We start from the raw sequence: 18568 nt of genomic DNA, 5'->3' as shown, positions 1-18568 counted from the left end.
ATGGGATCGGTTAGAGCTGAAAGGGAAGCATTTGACAACAGATACCAATTGATCAATATGGTTGGGACAATCACTAATTTGACTGCAAACTCCGTTTTTGGTCACACTTTCATATTGTAATTAATATAATCTGAAAGGAGTCTGCTTGATAAAATGAATTGACTCAAGGTGTTGCGTTCTCAGACATAAGCACAGAAAACGGTGACAGTGACGTCACGAACAGTTCCCGGTGGCTGATCGCCCTGTTTAGTGAGGTTTGGGTTCCGGTTCTTTCTGTTCAAATATCCACTCGTCACCTCCAGACATCCGCGATGTTGTGAGCAATTTTGAAGACGTTCCCTTTTTGAACGCATACCCGCACGTGGGGAAATGTGTACTCTTGACATCCTTCGTGGATGCACGTACACAGCTGTAGATGTAAATACAGGCTGTGACAGTTGACACGCAGGTGCGTGCAGGTGTGATTGCCAGGTGTCGCGCGTAAGGCTTCCCTTGTTTACAGGCAACACGGGCGCGGCTTTATCCCTTCACTATTTACATCCGCGAGTACGGCCACACGCACGCTCTACCCCCCCCCCCCCCCCCCCCCCCCCCCCCCCCCCCCCCCCATTCCGTCCCTCACATGCGGAGATGGGTTCCTCCTCCGGGCTGCGCCGCTTTTGCCGTGCCGGTGCGCAAACGCATCCACGCCGCAGGGAGGCCAGGTCTCCCCCAGGACGAGGCCGGCGCTCGTCATGCGACTGAACGACTTGAGCGCGTCACGCTCGTCCTCCTCTCTTCTCCTCTCCTCTCCTCCTCCTCCTCCTCATCCTCCGCTTCTGCTCCGTGCGATCGGTGGCTCTGTGTTCCGCAATCCCCTGGGAAACTGCACCGCGCTCGATGGCTCCGCTATCGGCGGCTCGCTCGCACTGAGTGGCTGCCGGGAGCAAGGAGCAGGAGGGGGGGGGGGGAGAGAGAGACAGCGAGAGAGAGAGAGAGAGACGCGTCTCCCCCTTTTGAACCAACGCTCTGAGTCTTGCATCGACTTCGCGGCGCGGGGGTGAGTGTCTCGCCTCTGGCGGGGGGAATCTTTCCGGGGGTGGTCTGAGGATTCCTACCGGCGGCTGCGTTGGGAACAGGAGAAGAGAGAGAGAAAGAGGGGGGGGGGGGGGGGGGAGAGAAAGGGGGAGAGGGGGCCTGTCTGTCCCCGGTGTCCGGTGATTCGGGCAGATGATGATGAACCGCCCATACGGGGCAGTTGACGCTGGGGACAAACGGGCGCCGCCACCCGGGGGAAGGCTCGCGGTCTGCGCGCTCCTAAACTTTTGTTTAGCCGCTGAAATGCGCCCAACCACCGCCTGAGGTTACATCGTTACGTCCGTGTCGGCTAAAATAGGCTTTAAACGCGTTTACTGTCGGGGTTCTTTTTCCTCCTTTTTTTTTTTGAGCACGGCAACACTTGCGAGCGCCGTTTCTGAAGAACTGTGCCTTGTTGTGCCCCCCCCCCCCCTCGCCTCCCCTCCCCTTCTCTCCCCCCCTCTCTCCCCCCTCCCCTCCGTGCCGCACTGGTTCCGTCTGGCTCGCCCTCAGCTGCTGCGTGTCCCGGGATGACCTGTTGATGTCGGTAGAATGGAGAATGGCAGGGGGAGCGATTTCCCCCATCACCGAAACCTTTGAGTGAGCAGCATTTCGGGGCTTTGACGACCGGGCGTCGCGGCGCGGCTTCCTCCTCCGCTCGGGCAGTAAGTGTCTTTTCTGTTTACGTATTTAAATGTGCACCACGTCGCGGAAATGCCCCGGCGCGGTGCCGCCCCGGCGGACTGCATGAGGTGGATGGCGGACGGTCCCAAAAACGTTGAAGTGTGCTGTTAGCTTAGCCGTTAGCCGCCTCGGCGTAGGCCCGCTGCGGGGGATGCGAGGCGCCGCCGGGGCGTTTGGCCGCAGGACTCGGCGGGGCCGCTCGCGCAGTCGGCCGCTGGCTGCGTTTCACATTGACACACGTGGATATCCGTTCACTGCACGTAACTCCCACCACCTCACCCGCGGGTATCACCGAGGCTCATTGCCATCATGTGCCCCCCCCCCCCCGCCTCCTCCACCAGCCACCCCTCTTCCCCTCCGAAGCCGGCCGGCCGGCCGTGGAGCCCTCCCGGCGTGTAGCCTGGCACACGGTACACCCCCCCCCCCCCCCCATTAACCTGGCACCCCTCCTCCCTCCCCCGGCCCACATGTCTGGACGTGAAGGTGTCCACGGCGCGCCAAGACCAGGAGTTCCAGACGCGTTTCGATGCCCGTGCTGCTCCATATGCCGGATCTCCCTGTTACGTAAGAGGAATGACGCATCGGGCCTGTATATATAATATAATATATATATATACATATATCGATCCGCGGGCACGGTGCACATGGGGGGCAGGGCATGTCTATAGAGGGGGAGCGCATCGCCATGACTCCACAGTAATCCCTTTCCAAAGGTAAAACTGTAAAGCAGTCAGGGTGTAAGTTGTGAAATATGTCATGACATTGACATTAGCTCTTTGGATGTGGACCGAAACGTTCTTAAGCCTCACCATTAAAAAAAAAAAAAAAAAAGTCTAAGAACTTTTAAGTATGTTGTGAGTATGTATGACCTACTTACCCCCCCCCCTCCCCCTCCAGGCCGGTGGTACGAGTGTGGGTGCATTTTGTGAGTTCACGTCGCTGCACTTTATATATGTGTTTAATGCAATAAGGACCCGAGATGATCCCTCTCCTCTCTGCAGGCCTCGCTGCCCCTCCTCGGTGCATAAATACACACATGCACACACAAACACAGTCACATTCTCTCTCTCACCGTCGGGGCAAACTGTGCAAACACACCCTGCTCTCAGCTCCGTGTTGTTTGTGTGTCTTCTGTGTGCACGCATGTGTGCTCGCTGTGGCTCGCCAAACTGTAAACAAGCAGTATTGTCTCATGCCTGTGTGTGACTCTGTGTGCCTTTTGTGGGTTTGTTTGAGTTTGTGTGTGCGCATCTGTGTTTTAGTATGAGGGAGATGGAGCTTGAGTGAGACGGAGACAAAGAGAGCATTTCTCTTTTCCCCCCGGAGCCTGGCGACGTCCCAAATGGAAGGCTTTGGATATGATGGGGCGGCTCACTCCGGCCCTCATCAGTCAGTGGCACCAAAGTTGGTTGTATGCCTCTCGCAGGGTGGGCTTCAATCAGTTTGTTCTCCCAGTATCACTGATTGCCTTTGTTTGTTATGTCTCCTCTTGTGTGGGTGGCGTGCATGTGGCCTCGTAGCACGCCGGGTCAAAGCATCCGTGTGGAAAAGCAGATCCATCTGGGCCTGTACGTTCATCCGCGTGTGTCTGCGTGAAACCGTATGGACGGTGTTCTGCTTTCAAGCGGCGGTTTGCGGGCAGTAAAAGGCCCGGCGCACAATGGGTCTGTTGTCTTGGCTGTGATTGCCGAGGTAATACGGTGGCTGTGGGTACAGAGGCCATATAACGGGGGACATATAATGCCAACACATGTGGTTCTCCGGACTGTAAAGTAGAACGCTCCCAATTGCGATTGTGTGAATGAGGTCATGTATACAAATTCTAACGCATAAAAGAAAATATCTGGTGTCTTTATATATGCGCGTTCTCACAAAAACCAGGCTGTAAAACAGTCCGCACACGGGGTCCATGTCCTCCGTCCTGGGTTCACTCTAATTGAATATTGACATTCATAATGTAGACATCTACGTGAGGGCGCGGGGCAATGGGGTATGTTTTCCTTTGGCTGTTTGGATAAGTGAATGGAAGAAAAAAAAAATGCTTTGTGGTGTTTGTTTAGGCCAGTCTGTTGTTGTGTGTGCAAATGTGTGTGTGTGTGTGTGTGTGGCCCAGTTATCTCGGGACACAGGGTTTTGTAGCTCGTAGAAGAGCAGAAATAAAGCGCCATGGAGGAGTAACGCGGCGTAGAATATCTCTGCATTTTGTGTCAAATATCAACCCGTTCGCCTGCCAAAAGACAGTGGGAGGACATATTTGCGGCCTTTGTCAAGTGGACACGACAGAATCCTTTTTTTTTTTTTTTTAGTTTTTTCATTGTGAATTATCGAGCTCCGTGGTAATAAAACGCCATTGGCCATGAGATGTTACTTGTGTGAAGTGGGGAAAAAGGCCCTTTTAGTGTCCCGCACTAAAGCGTCTTGACTCTCCTCACCTGTTCTTTGTTTTAGTCTCTTAACACGTCCCCGTTACGTCACGCCTCCTCCTTTCATTGCCTCCTGCGTCTTACACCAAAGGATGAAGCGGTGTTTGTCATTGTGGTGAATTGCCATTCCCTGCTTCTCCCATCTGGGAATATCACCCTGCTGCGGGCCGTAAAACCACCAGGATCAAAACCCTGTTGAGCATTAAAGCGCTGACTCATGGCGTAAATAGCAACAACCCGATGCATGCAAAGTGAATTAATAACCAGCCTTTATAACAATAAATATATTTTCTTTCTGTTTTTTCCTTTCCTTCCCCGTCAGACCCTTTGGCGGTGTGCGTCGGCGCACCATGGCCCAGACCCTCCAGATGGCGATCCCAAACTTTGGAAACAATGTCTTGGAGTGTCTGAATGAGCAGCGGCTGCAGGGCCTCTACTGCGATGTCTCCGTGGTGGTTAAGGGCCACGCCTTTAAGGTACTGACGGGAACAAGTGTTTTAAAATGGAAAATCACACTTGTTTAAAAAAATTTAAAAAAAGAAGCCCCGGTTGAATTAGGCGACGCTGTGGCTCGGGTGTAAACAATGACTCCGGGGGGCTCAGCGGGCAGCCCGCTCATGTCCAGGGTGGAATGCTAATGTACTTGAAAGGAAGCGTTGTTCGGACAGCCTGGAAACGGGGGGGCGGTCGTTTGTGACCATTTAACCGGATGATACACTTTTTCACAGAGAGCAGCTTTTCGTGTCAGTATGAACATCAGACGGATTTGACTAATTTCTCCCTATAGAGCTGAAGGGCAATCGGTTAAATCACTCTTTTTTGCCTTTACTTGGAATGACAACTGGAGCGCTTTATTAGCATGCCATTTCCCACTTTGTCTGTAAAGACAATAGCTTAGATTGCCCCTAATTAAATAGCCCCGAGTCTTGGCTGGATGCCATTACTCACTCTTATTTTTGGCCAAACCCGAGACTAACAGAGCTCTTCTCTTTGGGAGAACTTCAAATCAATATTTTTGGATTCCATTTATGTTAAAGACCTGAATTCTAATTATAATTATAATACATTATAATTCACTTCACAGTGCACTCTAGTGTAACTATTTTATTTAGGCAGTTTTGTTGTTGTACCCGAACTCTGTTAAAATGATATTCAGCCAATTGAGTGAACTAGTTTTATGTGGCTCTTGCGACGATGTCCTCATAGCAACTCTCTCTGTTTTTAAATCCTGAGGTGTGAATGTAATATTCTCTGTTTCCGTCCCAGGCCCATCGAGCTGTGCTGGCTGCTAGCAGTTCTTATTTCCGGGACCTTTTCAGCAACAGCAACAGCGGCGGAGGTGTCGGCAGTGAGGCGAGCCCGACCGTGGTGGAGCTCCCGTCGGCTGTGCAGCCCCAGAGCTTCCAGCAGATTCTGTCCTTCTGTTACACGGGCCGTCTTAGCATGACGGTGGGGGACCAGTTCTTGCTCATGTACACCGCCGGCTTCCTGCAGATCCAACAGATCATGGAGAAGGGCACAGAGTTCTTCCTGAAGGTACGGCTGAACAACACGGTATCTGAAGCATGATATCTGGGAAAAGGGACACGAAGCTTTTGAGTCTTTCAACTTAACAAAACTAATGTAGCACGTTAATTACAAGCTAACACGTATCTGTTATCTACATCGCTGTGTTGACACAAAGTTGATCCACAATCATTTCTAGGTCTCCTCTCCGAGCTGCGACTCCCAGGGCCTCCACGCCGAGGAGGCCCCGTCTTCGGAGCCCCAGAGCCCGGTGACGCAGACCAGTGCCGCTGCCGGCCGGCCCGCCTCCTGCCTGACGCCGCTCCCCCTGGTGTCCCGGGTGAAGACGGAGCAGCCCTCCAGCCAGCCGGAAGGGGCCGCACCTTACTCGGTGGTCTGCACCCCGGTGGCCAAGCGGCTGTGGGAGGGTGGCAGCAGCAGAGATGGGACGGGCTCTGCAGGAGGAGGAGGTGGGGCCAGGAAGGCGGCGCGTTATTCCCAGGAGGCGGTGCGGACCAGCGCCATCCAGAGCCCCGGGGCGCTCGGACTGGCCATGGGCATGGGGGCCCACGTGAACAGCCTGGCGGGCACAGGGGCCGGCGGCGGGCTCAGTGGCGGCGGCGGAACCAACGGGTGCTCCGGCGCGGGCCTCGGCATGTCGGAGGGCGCCAGCCCCGGCACCCTGAGCACCTACGCCAGCGACTCGCCGATCAGCTACCACGACGACGAAGAGGAGGAGGAGGCGACGGATGAATGTGCTGAAGAGCAGTACAGGCAAATCTGCAACATGTACACCATGTACAGCATGCTCAACATGGGAGCTGCAGGTAACGGACGCGAGACCGAGTCGTGGGTTGTAGTCGCACGCGGATGAACGCGCGTCATAGATCGTTTCTTACCGGCACTGCTGAAATCTGCTGTTTTATCTGAACGGCTTTAATAGATCATCTGGTTTCTTTTCTTTCTGTACGTGTTTATTCTAATTCCGCACTGTTGTTTTCCTCCAGCAGCTGGTGAGCGCGTCGAGGCTCTGCCAGATCACACAGAGACGCGCGGGCGCATGCGGGGCAGAGACCTCACATGTCTCCCCGTGGAGCTCATCGCTCAGATAGGCAACCGCTGTCATCCCAAACTGTACGAGGAAGGAGACCCTGCTGAGAAGCTAGAGTTGGTCTCAGGTACGGTTTGTGTGTTCTCAAAGACGCACGTCCTTGTGGTTATTTATAATAGCATAACTGTGTTGGTGAAAGACACACTTATGGTATGAAATCGACACGCGCCATGTACCAATGTCAGTGGATTTAAGGAATTGGACATGACGAGGCCAATGGCGGTCATCTAAATTAGAAACTGTCCTCAAACGACTTGGCACTGGTATGCAAATGATGTTGCAGGACCACACAGTTGTTGTTTATGTCAAGGACATCCGATGGCGATGCCTGTTATCTTACAGGCACCTGCCTCTCAACATGTCCCATGACTACGAGGGAGAGAATGAGCGTCATGTACATGTACTGTAACATGTAAACCTGTAATGTGCGTACCATAATAATAATATTATACCCATTGTGAAACCAACAGCTGCAATGTTTGACCTGAATCCGACCTGGCACAAAATACACAGACAACGAACTCCCGTAAATCAGAGTGAAGATCTTTATCATTACTGTGTGACCCATAAAACCTGGAGATGAACAGATCAACCCGAGAGACAATTAATAAGTCGTAAATGGCGTTGCGTACTGATGATGATGATGATGATGATTGGTGCTGCATTTGTTTATGGGTTTTTCATTCCATGTGCATTCTCTGCAGGTACTTCTGTGTACATATCGCGAGCCCAGCTGATGAACTGTCACGTGAGCGCAGGCACCAGACACAAGGTGCTGCTCAGGAGGCTGCTGGCCGCCTTCTTCGACAGGTTCGTTTCTTCAGTCTATTTCTGCAAAGTCTTTCATGTAAAGAAAGCAAAACCTCACCTTGTAATATGGAGGAAAAGATGTATTTTTTTTATATACTTGCATCAGAGGGATATCAAATCGTTTTTTGGAATCTCTTATTTGTTCTGTGCAAATCATTCTTCTCTTTGATCTATCAGGAATACTCTGGCCAACAGCTGTGGAACAGGCATCCGCTCGTCCACCAATGACCCGAGCCGCAAGCCCCTGGACAACAGAGTTCTGCATGCGGTCAAATGTGAGCTCACATGTTTTCCTGTCCGTGGGTGTGTGCCCACGAGCGTGCAAACAATTTCCACATTTTTCTACATGTTTAAGATGCATGCATATTAAATTAAAGCATGTTGTTGCTTAATCCAACAATTGGCTGTTATGTCTTACTTCATTTAAGCGTAAAAACACGCTTGTTTTTAGCTTGATGAAGGTGCAAACGGGGGATTATTTTCTTCGCCACCCTGTGATTGGCATTAAGTAATAAGCCACGGTGACAGCAACAACCACTCCCATTTATTTCTTTGAACGGGGTACATATTTAAGGAATCGCCAATTAAGGCAGGTGTATACAGTATTCATCAGCTAAAGTGTCTGTGAAAGTTGGACATTTTTCTTTTAAATATACAGTAGAATCTTTTGGATTTAATCCCAGTTTGACCAGATGCACCATCAACACTGTGTTTGAGGAGGAGGCTCCCCACAAACACAGGGTTGATGGTGGAGGCCGCTTAAATCCTCTCAAGTAGGTGAGGTTGTACTCTGTGGAAAAGTGCATTTGAAAAAAAACAAAACCCCACGACTGAATGAGTACCAGACCGCTCATTAAGTAATGTGTGTCTCGCCTACTTTACATTAAAAACACTTCCCCTGCCCACTGTTCCTGTCTGCTCCATGACGCTAGTCCTTGGTCGTAGGTGCAATCGGCCTAATCATTTCGGTTCTCCCCTTTCCATGCCAGTTTATTGCCAGAACTTTGCCACCACCTTCAAAGAGAGCGAGATGAACGCCATCGCGGCCGACATGTGCACCAACGCCCGGCGCGTCGTCCGCAAGAGTTGGATCCCTAAGCTGAAGCTACTGATGGCGGAGAGCGACGCCTACACGGCTTTCCTTCCCGACGGGGTCAAGATTGAGGAGGACACCCTGGGGGCGGATCCAGCCTTTGACCCCGCCTCTCTGGAGGCCGCCGGCGGCGCTGGCATGGAGTCCGCTGGCTCTTCAGGTGAATCGCTACCAGGCGTGGGTGGGGACGGAGGACCGTTATTTTGAACATTGCGTCTGGGGAAGTTTGAAATGGTGACAAACACACACACACACACACACACCAATATTCCCCAGTTCTGCTTGCCTCTACACCCTTTGGCCCTCGCTGATCTCTCACATCTGACTATCTATACTATAACTGCTAGGGTGAACAGATGTTACCCTGATGTAACCAGGACATGAAAACTATTTTTGCTTTATGACTGTACAATGGATTTAGTTGCGTGAAGGGAGAGAGTGAGAGGGTCTTCTCCTAACTGCCCTCTGCCCCCCCTTGTCTTTTTAATGTGTGTAAGAGCATCCACTGTTGCATATTAAATACATTCCCTGAAATGCAGGCGAGGGGGTGAGTTGGCGGCGTAGCCTGAGTAGGAAGGTAGGGTGGGATGGACGGGCAAGGAGTTGAGGTGGCGAGTGTACTGGATTTAAAGTGTCAGTGGCATTCTTCTCTTATGCAACCCTGACAATTTCTATTCCAGCCTAAGGGAAAAAAGGAACTAAATTTAAAATAGATACACTAGTAAACATTAACACTACCCGTTCTTCTTCGCTTCTTCCTCTTACTACTAGGTATTCTTCACCACATCATCGTTCTCTAGACCAGAGAATTGCACCCGAGTGTTTCACTGTGCAGCGTCCTATACAAATGTGTTTCATCTGTCTCTTTTTTCTAAATTTTTAGCATGTTTCTCCGTCTATAAACTGAAAAAGTGATCCAGAGTGAAGGTGAAAGCTTTTTACTGAGGTGATTGTAAAGAGAAATTGAAATGGCAACAGGTAATCAAAGATGGTCGTATTTTTAGAAGACAAACTATATTTATACAAGCGCCCATGCCGAGAACGGTGTGAGCAAAGAGAGTGAAAGGGATTGTTTTAAAATCTCAGTCTTCTATTGCTTCTATTGAAAGAGGTCTTGTCAAATATGGAAAAGTGCTATTTTTGCATAAAAAGGAGTTTAATAAAGCAGTCTTATCACAAGACCCATAGCCATTTATTTTTATCTTAATTTGAAAGTGCAGCGTGATGGAATGAGCAGTTGAACTGCTGGATTTGAAGCATTTCATCTTCTGTTCACTAGCAGTGAGGGAATAAGACGTATTTTGCTGGCTTGTCTTTTGTCTCTGAGATCCATTTCTCGTTGGGTTTTGAACCTGCAATTTCTGCCTCCTTCAATGAAACATTGCCCCCCCTCCCCCCAATTTTCAAAGATGACTAGTAGAAATATAAAGCTTATATTGATGTGACTACTCTGCTGATTTTCTAAAAACTGCAAAATCCACAGAAAAGAAATGATGGCCTATTGGAATGTGCCTTCTAATTGACCAAGCGGATGCCCAGTGGGTACAGTGATGTCATGAGGAGGCAATATTGCTTGAAGAAAATGGATTTGATGGTACTACCCGTGTGTGTGTGTGTGTGTGTGTGTGTGTGTGTGTGTGTGTGTGTGTGTGTGTGTGTGTGTGTGTGTGTGTGTGTGTGTGTGTGTGTGTGTGTGTGTGTGTGTGTGTGTGTGTGTGTGTGTGTGTGTGTGTGTGTGTGTGTGTGTGTGTGTGTGTGTGTGTGTGTGCGTGCGTGCGTGCGTGCGTGCGTGCGTGCGTGCGTGCGTGCGTGCGTGCGTGCGTGCGTGCGTGCGTGCGTGCGTGCGTGCGTGCGTGCGTGCGTGCGTGCGTGCGTGCGTGCGTGCGTGCGTGCGTGCGTGTGAAGCAGCTCTTTGCTAACGAAGGAGAGCGTGTCTTTTTAGTACGTAGTTTATTCATGTATCTAATAAGGACATTCAAAATGGTTGACAGTTTTGTTTTAAGAGTTTGACATGATTTTGCACCCTCCAATGAGAGTGGAGGTTTCTGCACCTTAATGAACCTGCACCTTTTGACAAATGTGTAGCAATTGAACCCGTTTAGGTGGAATTTGTCCTTTTTTTTGTTTTTGTTTTTTTTCCCATGTCAGCATGTGTTTCTTGTTTAGTGGCACACGTAACAAGAAACAAACAGTGGCACAAATTCTTACTGTAAATAATCCAAATGACTGTTGAGTTAAATCCCAAGTGTTCTTCCTTTCTGTTGCTGGATGCATCTGATTATTAAATGTCAAAAAAACTGACCTTTTTTTAATGTAAAAGTTAGTGTTTTGCTAGAAGCTTCTTGAATGACCTAAGAGTTTAGCAGCAAAGACTCATCATTCCTGGTGGAGATGGATGGAAGACAAAATGGTCGATGTGAGATTAGGAATGTGAATCGCTCTCACAGACATGTGATTACTTTCTCCTTCTGAGGGGGGGGGCAGGTTTAATTTTCTGAAGACCGGTACAGGGTAACAATCCTGAAGAGATTGACGTTTTCTTTAAGCCAGTTGAGTCAACCTTGTTGAAGAAATAACATGATGGATGAAGCAAAGTTATTGGTTTACTGAAATGGTTTGACTTGATGATATATGGACGGAACAAAAACTGCAGTACCTTGTAAGTATTCTCTTAAGGGTAATGACAACAAAACCTCAGCAAGCTCTACATTTGACTGTTGATGCCACATATGCACCCTTCCCCCACATACCTCTCCGGTGTCTTGGAAGACTTTTGTTCTTCCTCTCCTTCATGCAGCTGGTGTCGTGTTTCACTTTCACAGGTTTATTCATGCGTTTCTGCAGGCAAAGCAGTGGGTTTAGCTGGTTGATTCTAGAATGATAAATATCTTTGATGGGCTTAGTGGCTTCACAGTTTACAGTTCTACTCTGACTACATCTTCCCGTTATTACTCAAATGTTTTTTATAAATTATGACCAAACTAAAGTTGGTGCATTTAAATTAGCACAGTTTACTGGGATCTCACAAGAAGTTATACAGTGTAGCTGACATTTCAGACTTTAAACTTGTCAGACTAAAGAATCTCAAAGTAAATCCTCTATTATACATTCATGTTAAATTTAGCGATGAAATTGAATTATACCTTTTTGTTATTTACCATGATGGCTACTAAATCTGTTCCTGCCTAAACATATAAGGTAGAGGAATAGACAAATTACTGCTCAAAGGTCTGAATTTAGTTCCATTGTCACAGGGCTGTTATTGATGGTGGCTATTAGACATTGGAGAAATCAGAGTGAAATTATTCCCATTAATACCCTGAGAGAAGCATTGAGTCTCCCATAGAAAACCAAAAAAACTAAGATGTTCAGATGCAAATGTAAAGCCTTTAAAACGAGGCAAACCGTAGTTTCTTACAGTAACCATAATACATCAGAATTTTTTTTTTTCTTTGCGTTGAGCCATTCACAATATTTAGCCTAATGAGCCTCAAGAAGAATAACCCTGGTTATTGTACATGTCAATGTCCAAAAGTAACCTCACTCACAACCTTCTTGCACACTGCTTCATATGCATCGTGTGCATGAGTGGTTGCGTTATACTTTGTGTGTATTTGAGAAAAGAGTGATGTCCTGCTTTTTTTCTTTTTTCAACACGTTCTTCGCACATTGTCATTTCTGTATCTTCAACATATGTGTTTACAAAACATGTAGACCTACACACTTGAATAGATGAGGTGTGGCACGGCATGGGGAACCTTTTGTCACTAAGCAGTACATATATAAATATGATTATACACATGTATAGATAAATACTGTATATTATATATAGACGCACACAGAGGTCAGATTGTTTGTTGTGCACTCGCAGCATGAGGTATATACTTACCCGGAAACGGCGCTTCTACACAACCTGTGCAGTAATTGGTCTGCCCTGGTCCATGCCCCTGCTCCTTGCCCTCTGTAACCCTGTAGCGCCATGAGTCATCCTGTACTGCTCATCCTATTTCTGTGTTCCAAGTGCCAATAACCTTGTGAAAGCCCTGTAACTGTGACCCAACATTATCAAAGGTAATTGCACATTAACAACTGTAAAATAAAGAAATACAAGTCATAGAGAAAATGTCAAAATGGATTAAATAATGAATATCTTAATAAAAGATTTGTAACAAATTCTCTGACTCTTTTCTTTTCCTTTCTTTTTTTTGCTGGCTGTCATCGTTTAGCTGCTTTTGGGACGTCTGGCTGGGCTTTAATTTGTTTCTCACAAACAAACAAAATGAAGGTCTAGAAAAGAGTTTTGTAGTGATGTATTTACAATCATGCATTAAAAAAAATAGATTACATGCGTAACAATATGTTTACAGCTAAATCGTAAAGGTCTGTTTTTAATTTGTATTTCTGTTGTGAAATCATTTTTCCGAAGTAACTAACTGCAGTTTACTGCAAGCCACGTGCGACCAGTTTCACCCATGCTTTATGAACATTTTAGCACACAAACTTGTACCTGCCCTCATTTGGCCATAGTGCATCTTTCAAACATGAGAAGTACTTTCCTTGAAATGACAATTGTCTCACGAGGCCAGTAGTCACTGGCATGTTTTATATTCTGCTCTGTAACAAGGAAAGCACAAGAAAATGACAACAAAATTTTGTAGAGACTGTAAAATAACTGATTCTACCTTCACTAAAGTAAAAACATGTTATTGAATATAACTACGTTTAAAGAACTGTTAATATCCTTAGCAGCCCTTAAAAACAGCCTGTCCGTTTTAATCAAACTATCAACAGTGATTGTATTATGGTGGTTTGTCATGGTCAGTCTATATCCCATGATTTCTGATGTAAATGTTACTAGATGAAGACATGTCAAATAAATCAACCATATGCAATAAAGTAATAGAACTCTTCCTTTCTTTGCATCCTTAAACCAGAAAAATGCAAAGCCCAGAGCACAATCAAATTGTCTTTCTAATCCCCATTCTTAGTGCCCCATCTAGTGTTGAAAGGCTGACAAGACAAATGATTGCAGGAAATGTCTGCACAAAATACTTCCGACTTTCCAGATCAGCAGCTCAAACTTAAATTTCTTATGGAGTTGCTTAATATTCACCAAAGGGGACACAATAAAATGCGACAGCACGTGTATAAATTGTGCAGAGCTCAGAGTTTCTAGCAGAGGAGATCAATGTCCTGTGCAACGCAATGAAATGTTTACTATTTGGCTCATGAAAGTTGTGGAGTTTTACGGCTGACTAGAGTGGAAATAAATAGATTCATATATTTTATGGTGTGCTGGAATTTGAACAGCTGAAGAATACTTAACTCAGATTAAGGTGGGCTCCACCTGACAATGTGTTCCCTAATGTATTTGAAATGCTCCCCGGCTGTAGTATGTGAAATACAGAATACACACTCAACCCTTTTCTGATTGGATTGATAAAACCGTTGTCAATAATAATTGATTTTGATGAACAATTTTTCTGGTCTGTGCAATTTTGCCTCAGTTCTTCGCAGGACCAGAAGAGGGCCCTCTTTAATCTATGGTTCACTGAAATGTTCCCCTGCAACTATTATGAGGATTTGAAGCAAAACCATGAGCTGAGCTTTAAAATTGTTTGCAGGAACTGTTGGTCGTTGGTGTTGCTATTTTCACTATAACACAATAAAGTCGTTACTATAAGAGAGGCAACTGATCAACTAAAAATAAACGGGATTGGTTATGAATTATTTTTATTTATTTTCCTTCCTTTTATGCGGTGCTTCATTTGATGCATTCCCATAACAGAGAAAAGTCAAAACAAAATTCCTAAAGGCTTTATTTTATTTAAACCGAAGCGCAGGCTGTCATCCCCTTCAACTAATGTTTTGTTGGAAAGCCACCGCCTGAATAAACCAACTGCATACCACAAATTCCGCTGGAAGAACACGACAGCTCGGGGAAAAAAACCCTCTTTTAATCTGAGGCTGAAAGGTAAAAAAGTACAGTGATACTATCCTGTCATATTGATTACATCACCAGTGTATAAAGTTCAATCTATAAATAGTGTTTAAGAGTACATAGCAGCGTCTGGTCAAAACCCGGTGAAATGGATTCCATTGCCCATATATGGGTTTAGGGAAGCGGCGAGCTCTGACGCAATCAGCGCTACTGTTACTTTAAATGGCTTCAGGAAACAAGGGCTCCCGGACACGTCACGGGTTTTCCTCCGCATGTGCCACGGGAGCAGGATGTGCCTAATATGGGCATCTCTTCTCTTAAAAAGGAAGTAACACACACACACACACACACACACACGCACGCTGGGGATGGGTGAGAGTGAAAGAGAAAACAGACACTATCCGAGGCAGGCTTTCTTCACTTTTCCAGGCGGGATGGTATTCATCCCTGGTGTGAGATTAGAAGTGGATTTATTTCAAAAGTTGTACTTTTTCCTGCTGCAGCTTTAGCGAATCAAACAAATCCGAAAGTATTTGTACTGTGGATATCCTGTCCATTTTTGGTGCGGTTTGAGTTATGCAACACCACTTGTGTGACCTAGATTCAATAAATGAAAACTCAATGGAAAATGTTTCATTTAAAACAGCAGCCAAATGCCATCAGCAGTCATGACCGGGTGGACATGCAGTCTATATCCAGTGCAGAGACAGGTGCATGTTTGGCCTGCATGGCTTTTGGAACACTAACATGGGCTGCTATTTCACGTTCAATATGTGGTGTGGTTTCACGTTTAAGTGTGTATAGTAAAATAGCCACAATAGAGATGCATTTAACAGGCAGGCTGGAGTTTATTGGAGAAATTGGAAATGCACATATCTTGGTAGGTGGTGCTAGAAAATATATCCTTAAGAGCACGCAATGCAATTTCACATGTCTACTCCGTCTATTCTTTCTGGCGTTTGCGAAGTAATTATGTAAATAAGAAAGATTTGGAGTTGTTTGGTTCATTTTCTGTCTCTCCTCCGGTTCGCAGTCGTGGTTAAACATTTGAGCAGGGCGTTGCAATTTTTTTTTTGTTTTGTTGCTACATCAGCGGATGCAGATTAATCAGCACATGTGCGGTTTTCTCATCACGTCGATGTTTCCGCACGCTCACACATGCATTTCTCGACAGATCAAAAATAGCCACGGTGGCCGTTAACAGTCTCTGCATCCAGCGCTGCTAGAAACAGCAGACCGGCATGAAGGGCGAAGGGGCGGGGCTCGTTCCTATGACGCCGAGGCAGTGACGTCAACAAGGTAATAAGTACTTGTCCTGCTCCCCGGTCTGTTTCGTGTCTGTGTGTGAAGTCAGCGGGGGAAGATTGTGTGTGTGTGGGGGAAGAAAAAGCACAAACATTAACGAGTGATTATTTACCCGGGACTAATTCTCAAAACCAGCCGGGACATGGAGGTCACCGCCGAGGCCAAGAGGATCATGGTCGTGGCTTTGGGGAAACTGTACAGCTCCCGCACCGAGAGAGGAGGTCTCCGTCTCCACCGCAGCCTCCTCCTGACGCTGGTCATGAAATCCGCCCGGGACATGTACCACGCGGCCCAGGCAACGGCGGAGTGTGTGGCCGGAGGACACGAACAACAACAACAACAACCGCAGCAGCAACACTCGACGGCCGAGCGGACCGCAGAGTCCTCGGGCGCCCAAATGGAGCTCCAGGTCACCGCTTCGCTCGACCCCGTAAAGCCCCGGGGTTCAACCCGGGAGGAGGCCGTGTCCTCCCCCGCCGTCGACCGGCGCGGCAACGCCGAGAACAAGGAGAACCTTTGCCCGACCGGCCCCGCGCAGCGCTCCAGGAAGAGACGCGGCAAAGCGGCCACGGAGCCGGACTTCCTGCCTTGCAAGAAGGCCAAACTTGAGCAGGCGATGTGCCCCCAACAGCTCAGCGCCGTGAATTCCGTGCTGCTGGACTACGTGAATTGCAGCAGTAAACTGGGAGCAGCCCCATCCCCCATTCCCGTGCAGAGGGCCATCGCGGCGTGTTGAAACCTGGCGCACATTTGCACAAGCGGATCATCTCAACGACGCGGCGGCCACGGGTGCGGGGGACGCGCCCGCCGAGGGCCTCCGACCACGGGACAGAGACCCGGGGTGGTGACTATAGTGCGCGCGGGTGTTCTGGAAAGTCCCGTGCAGGACTCCGGACGCGCCGGGCCACGTAACGGGAAACACCCGGAGCAGCGCAGTGGTGCGTAAAGGTCCCGGGGACTTTTTGGCCTCACTGCTGCGGCTCAGTACAGCTGGGAAGGGCGGAACTGAATAAATTGGTGTATCCGGATGGGGCCTCAATGAAAATGTACAGCTCAACAAATGTAACATTCTGTGAGAGTGGGGACCAGTGAAGAAAATGTGAAGTCAAATGTACATATAAATGACAACTACCTCAGTATTTATTAAACATTTTTGTACTGAATCTGGAGTGAATTTGTGTGTTAACTGGAATCCACAAGCCAGACAGCGTGGTAGCTAAGACTGTTTCATTTACACGGTCTAAGTCATTCGAAGTACTCAAGAATTATGTGCAACAGGAAACGTGGGTGTGAAGTTTGCTTCCTTTACCCACAACTTCCACATCCCCCATACTGATTTACACAACAAAGGCAAGGACAATTCAGGAGACTGGGGTCCAAAGAGTGAGGGGGGAGGTTGTTAAACCACGGTCCAGGAATATATTTGGGAACAACTGGGGTCCTTTGAGCCTTCAGGAAGGGTTATGGTCGTTTGTTGAGGGTGCAAAAGGTTAGGTACAAAATTGAATTATCCACTGACTGGAGTTGATTAATGTTATTGTAGGAAATAATCAGTAATCCATTAGAGACAATTGGAAAAAGGAAGATCGAAGCGTCCAAAAGTCTACCAAGAACTGTAGTTCCTTTTTTAAACTGGCTGCCAGTAATGAGTTTTTTTTTTTTTTTTTTGGTAGCACACTCTCAAAGACTCTAAAGCGGGCCACAACAGGGATTCGCTGCGGTTTATGGGGGGGTGGGGGAGGGTGTTAGTCCAGGAACACAAGAGGAAGGAATGCGGGGGGAAGTGCCTGTGTGAGCCCCATGAGGCTGAGCTGCTTATTCTTCCGGCTGAAACCAGAGGCCCCCTCCTCCCCCGTCTGCGCACACGGGGCCGGGAGGAGGGGCCGGAACCGCCCGGACACGTCTGTGAAAACACATGTTTAGACTGCTCTGAACACGTAGGCTCTTTCTTAGCTCTGTCTCTCACGTGTGTTCTCATTGTACCTCATGGTCGTCATTCCACAGACAATCCTTTAAGGTTTCCTTTATTGAAGCTGAGCTCACGAATGGGTTTAAGCTGACGATGTATTCACGTCAAATTATAAGACAACTGTGCAGTTCCCCTCAGGTCATCTTCAAATTCACTCTTGATTTCAAAGCCCTTTCATTTACTCTCAATCTGACCAAGTTTTCCGGCCCAACACCAAACGGCAGTCAGGAAAATTATCAACTAGCTGGTAAAAGCAGTCTTATTTGCATCCGATGCCATTAAAAGGCCAAACAAAGCAAATATAATGGACTTTCAAAATAAGTTAAAAGGGTAAGCATGTCACTGTTCTATTTATTGCTTATTTTGCTGCCTTCGAGTGGCCGAAAGAACAAATCGATGCAGCTCTAAAAGGTACGCTGGAGGTTTTTGAGTGGGCCTCTATGTTGTTTACCGTGTCCACAATACACATTCCTGCCAACAGGGGGGGGGGGGGGGGGGGCTGTGATGCACTGAGGAATGCCAGAAATAAGCAAGCAAAAAAATATATACATGTAAACAATGTTTGAAATCATAGCACTCTTTTTTTTGTTTACACAAAAAACCCTCAGGACGCCTTTAAACCACAAATTGAGCCACACGCACCGAAAACACAAAATCCAAACACTCGAGC

General features: G+C 47.6%; 2 protein-coding genes across 7 annotated transcripts; both read left to right on the top strand.

The window, feature by feature from the left end:
* Positions 1-10174, top strand: nacc1a (nucleus accumbens associated 1, BEN and BTB (POZ) domain containing a). 6 transcript variants are annotated; one of them, XM_040190186.2, is made up of 9 exons: positions 882-1039; positions 1570-1721; positions 4486-4639; positions 5430-5699; positions 5869-6496; positions 6680-6847; positions 7485-7590; positions 7768-7865; positions 8580-10174. In XM_040190186.2, the coding sequence occupies exons 3-9, from the start codon at positions 4514-4516 to the stop codon at positions 8888-8890; spliced, it is 1707 nt and encodes a 568-aa protein (XP_040046120.2). In that variant the 5' UTR covers positions 882-1039; positions 1570-1721; positions 4486-4513; the 3' UTR covers positions 8891-10174. The 6 variants fall into 6 exon arrangements, with proteins under 6 accessions (XP_077940060.1, XP_040046119.2, XP_040046120.2 ...); XM_040190182.2 differs by having other exon boundaries at positions 901-1039; positions 6677-6847; XM_078083934.1 differs by lacking the exon at positions 1570-1721 and having other exon boundaries at positions 1-1039.
* A 4316-nt stretch (positions 10175-14490) lies between these two features.
* On the top strand, positions 14491-17092 carry ier2a (immediate early response 2a). Its single transcript, XM_040190187.2, has one exon. The coding sequence runs from the start codon at positions 16072-16074 to the stop codon at positions 16663-16665; it is 594 nt and encodes a 197-aa protein (XP_040046121.2). The 5' UTR covers positions 14491-16071; the 3' UTR covers positions 16666-17092.
* Positions 17093-18568: the final 1476 nt, after the last annotated feature.

Source organism: Gasterosteus aculeatus, chromosome 11, assembly GCF_964276395.1.
Source record: "Gasterosteus aculeatus chromosome 11, fGasAcu3.hap1.1, whole genome shotgun sequence".
Taxonomy (NCBI): Eukaryota; Metazoa; Chordata; class Actinopteri; order Perciformes; family Gasterosteidae; genus Gasterosteus; species Gasterosteus aculeatus.
Note: the sequence above shows the minus strand (reverse complement) of the source record. Positions and strands in the feature narration are given on the sequence as shown.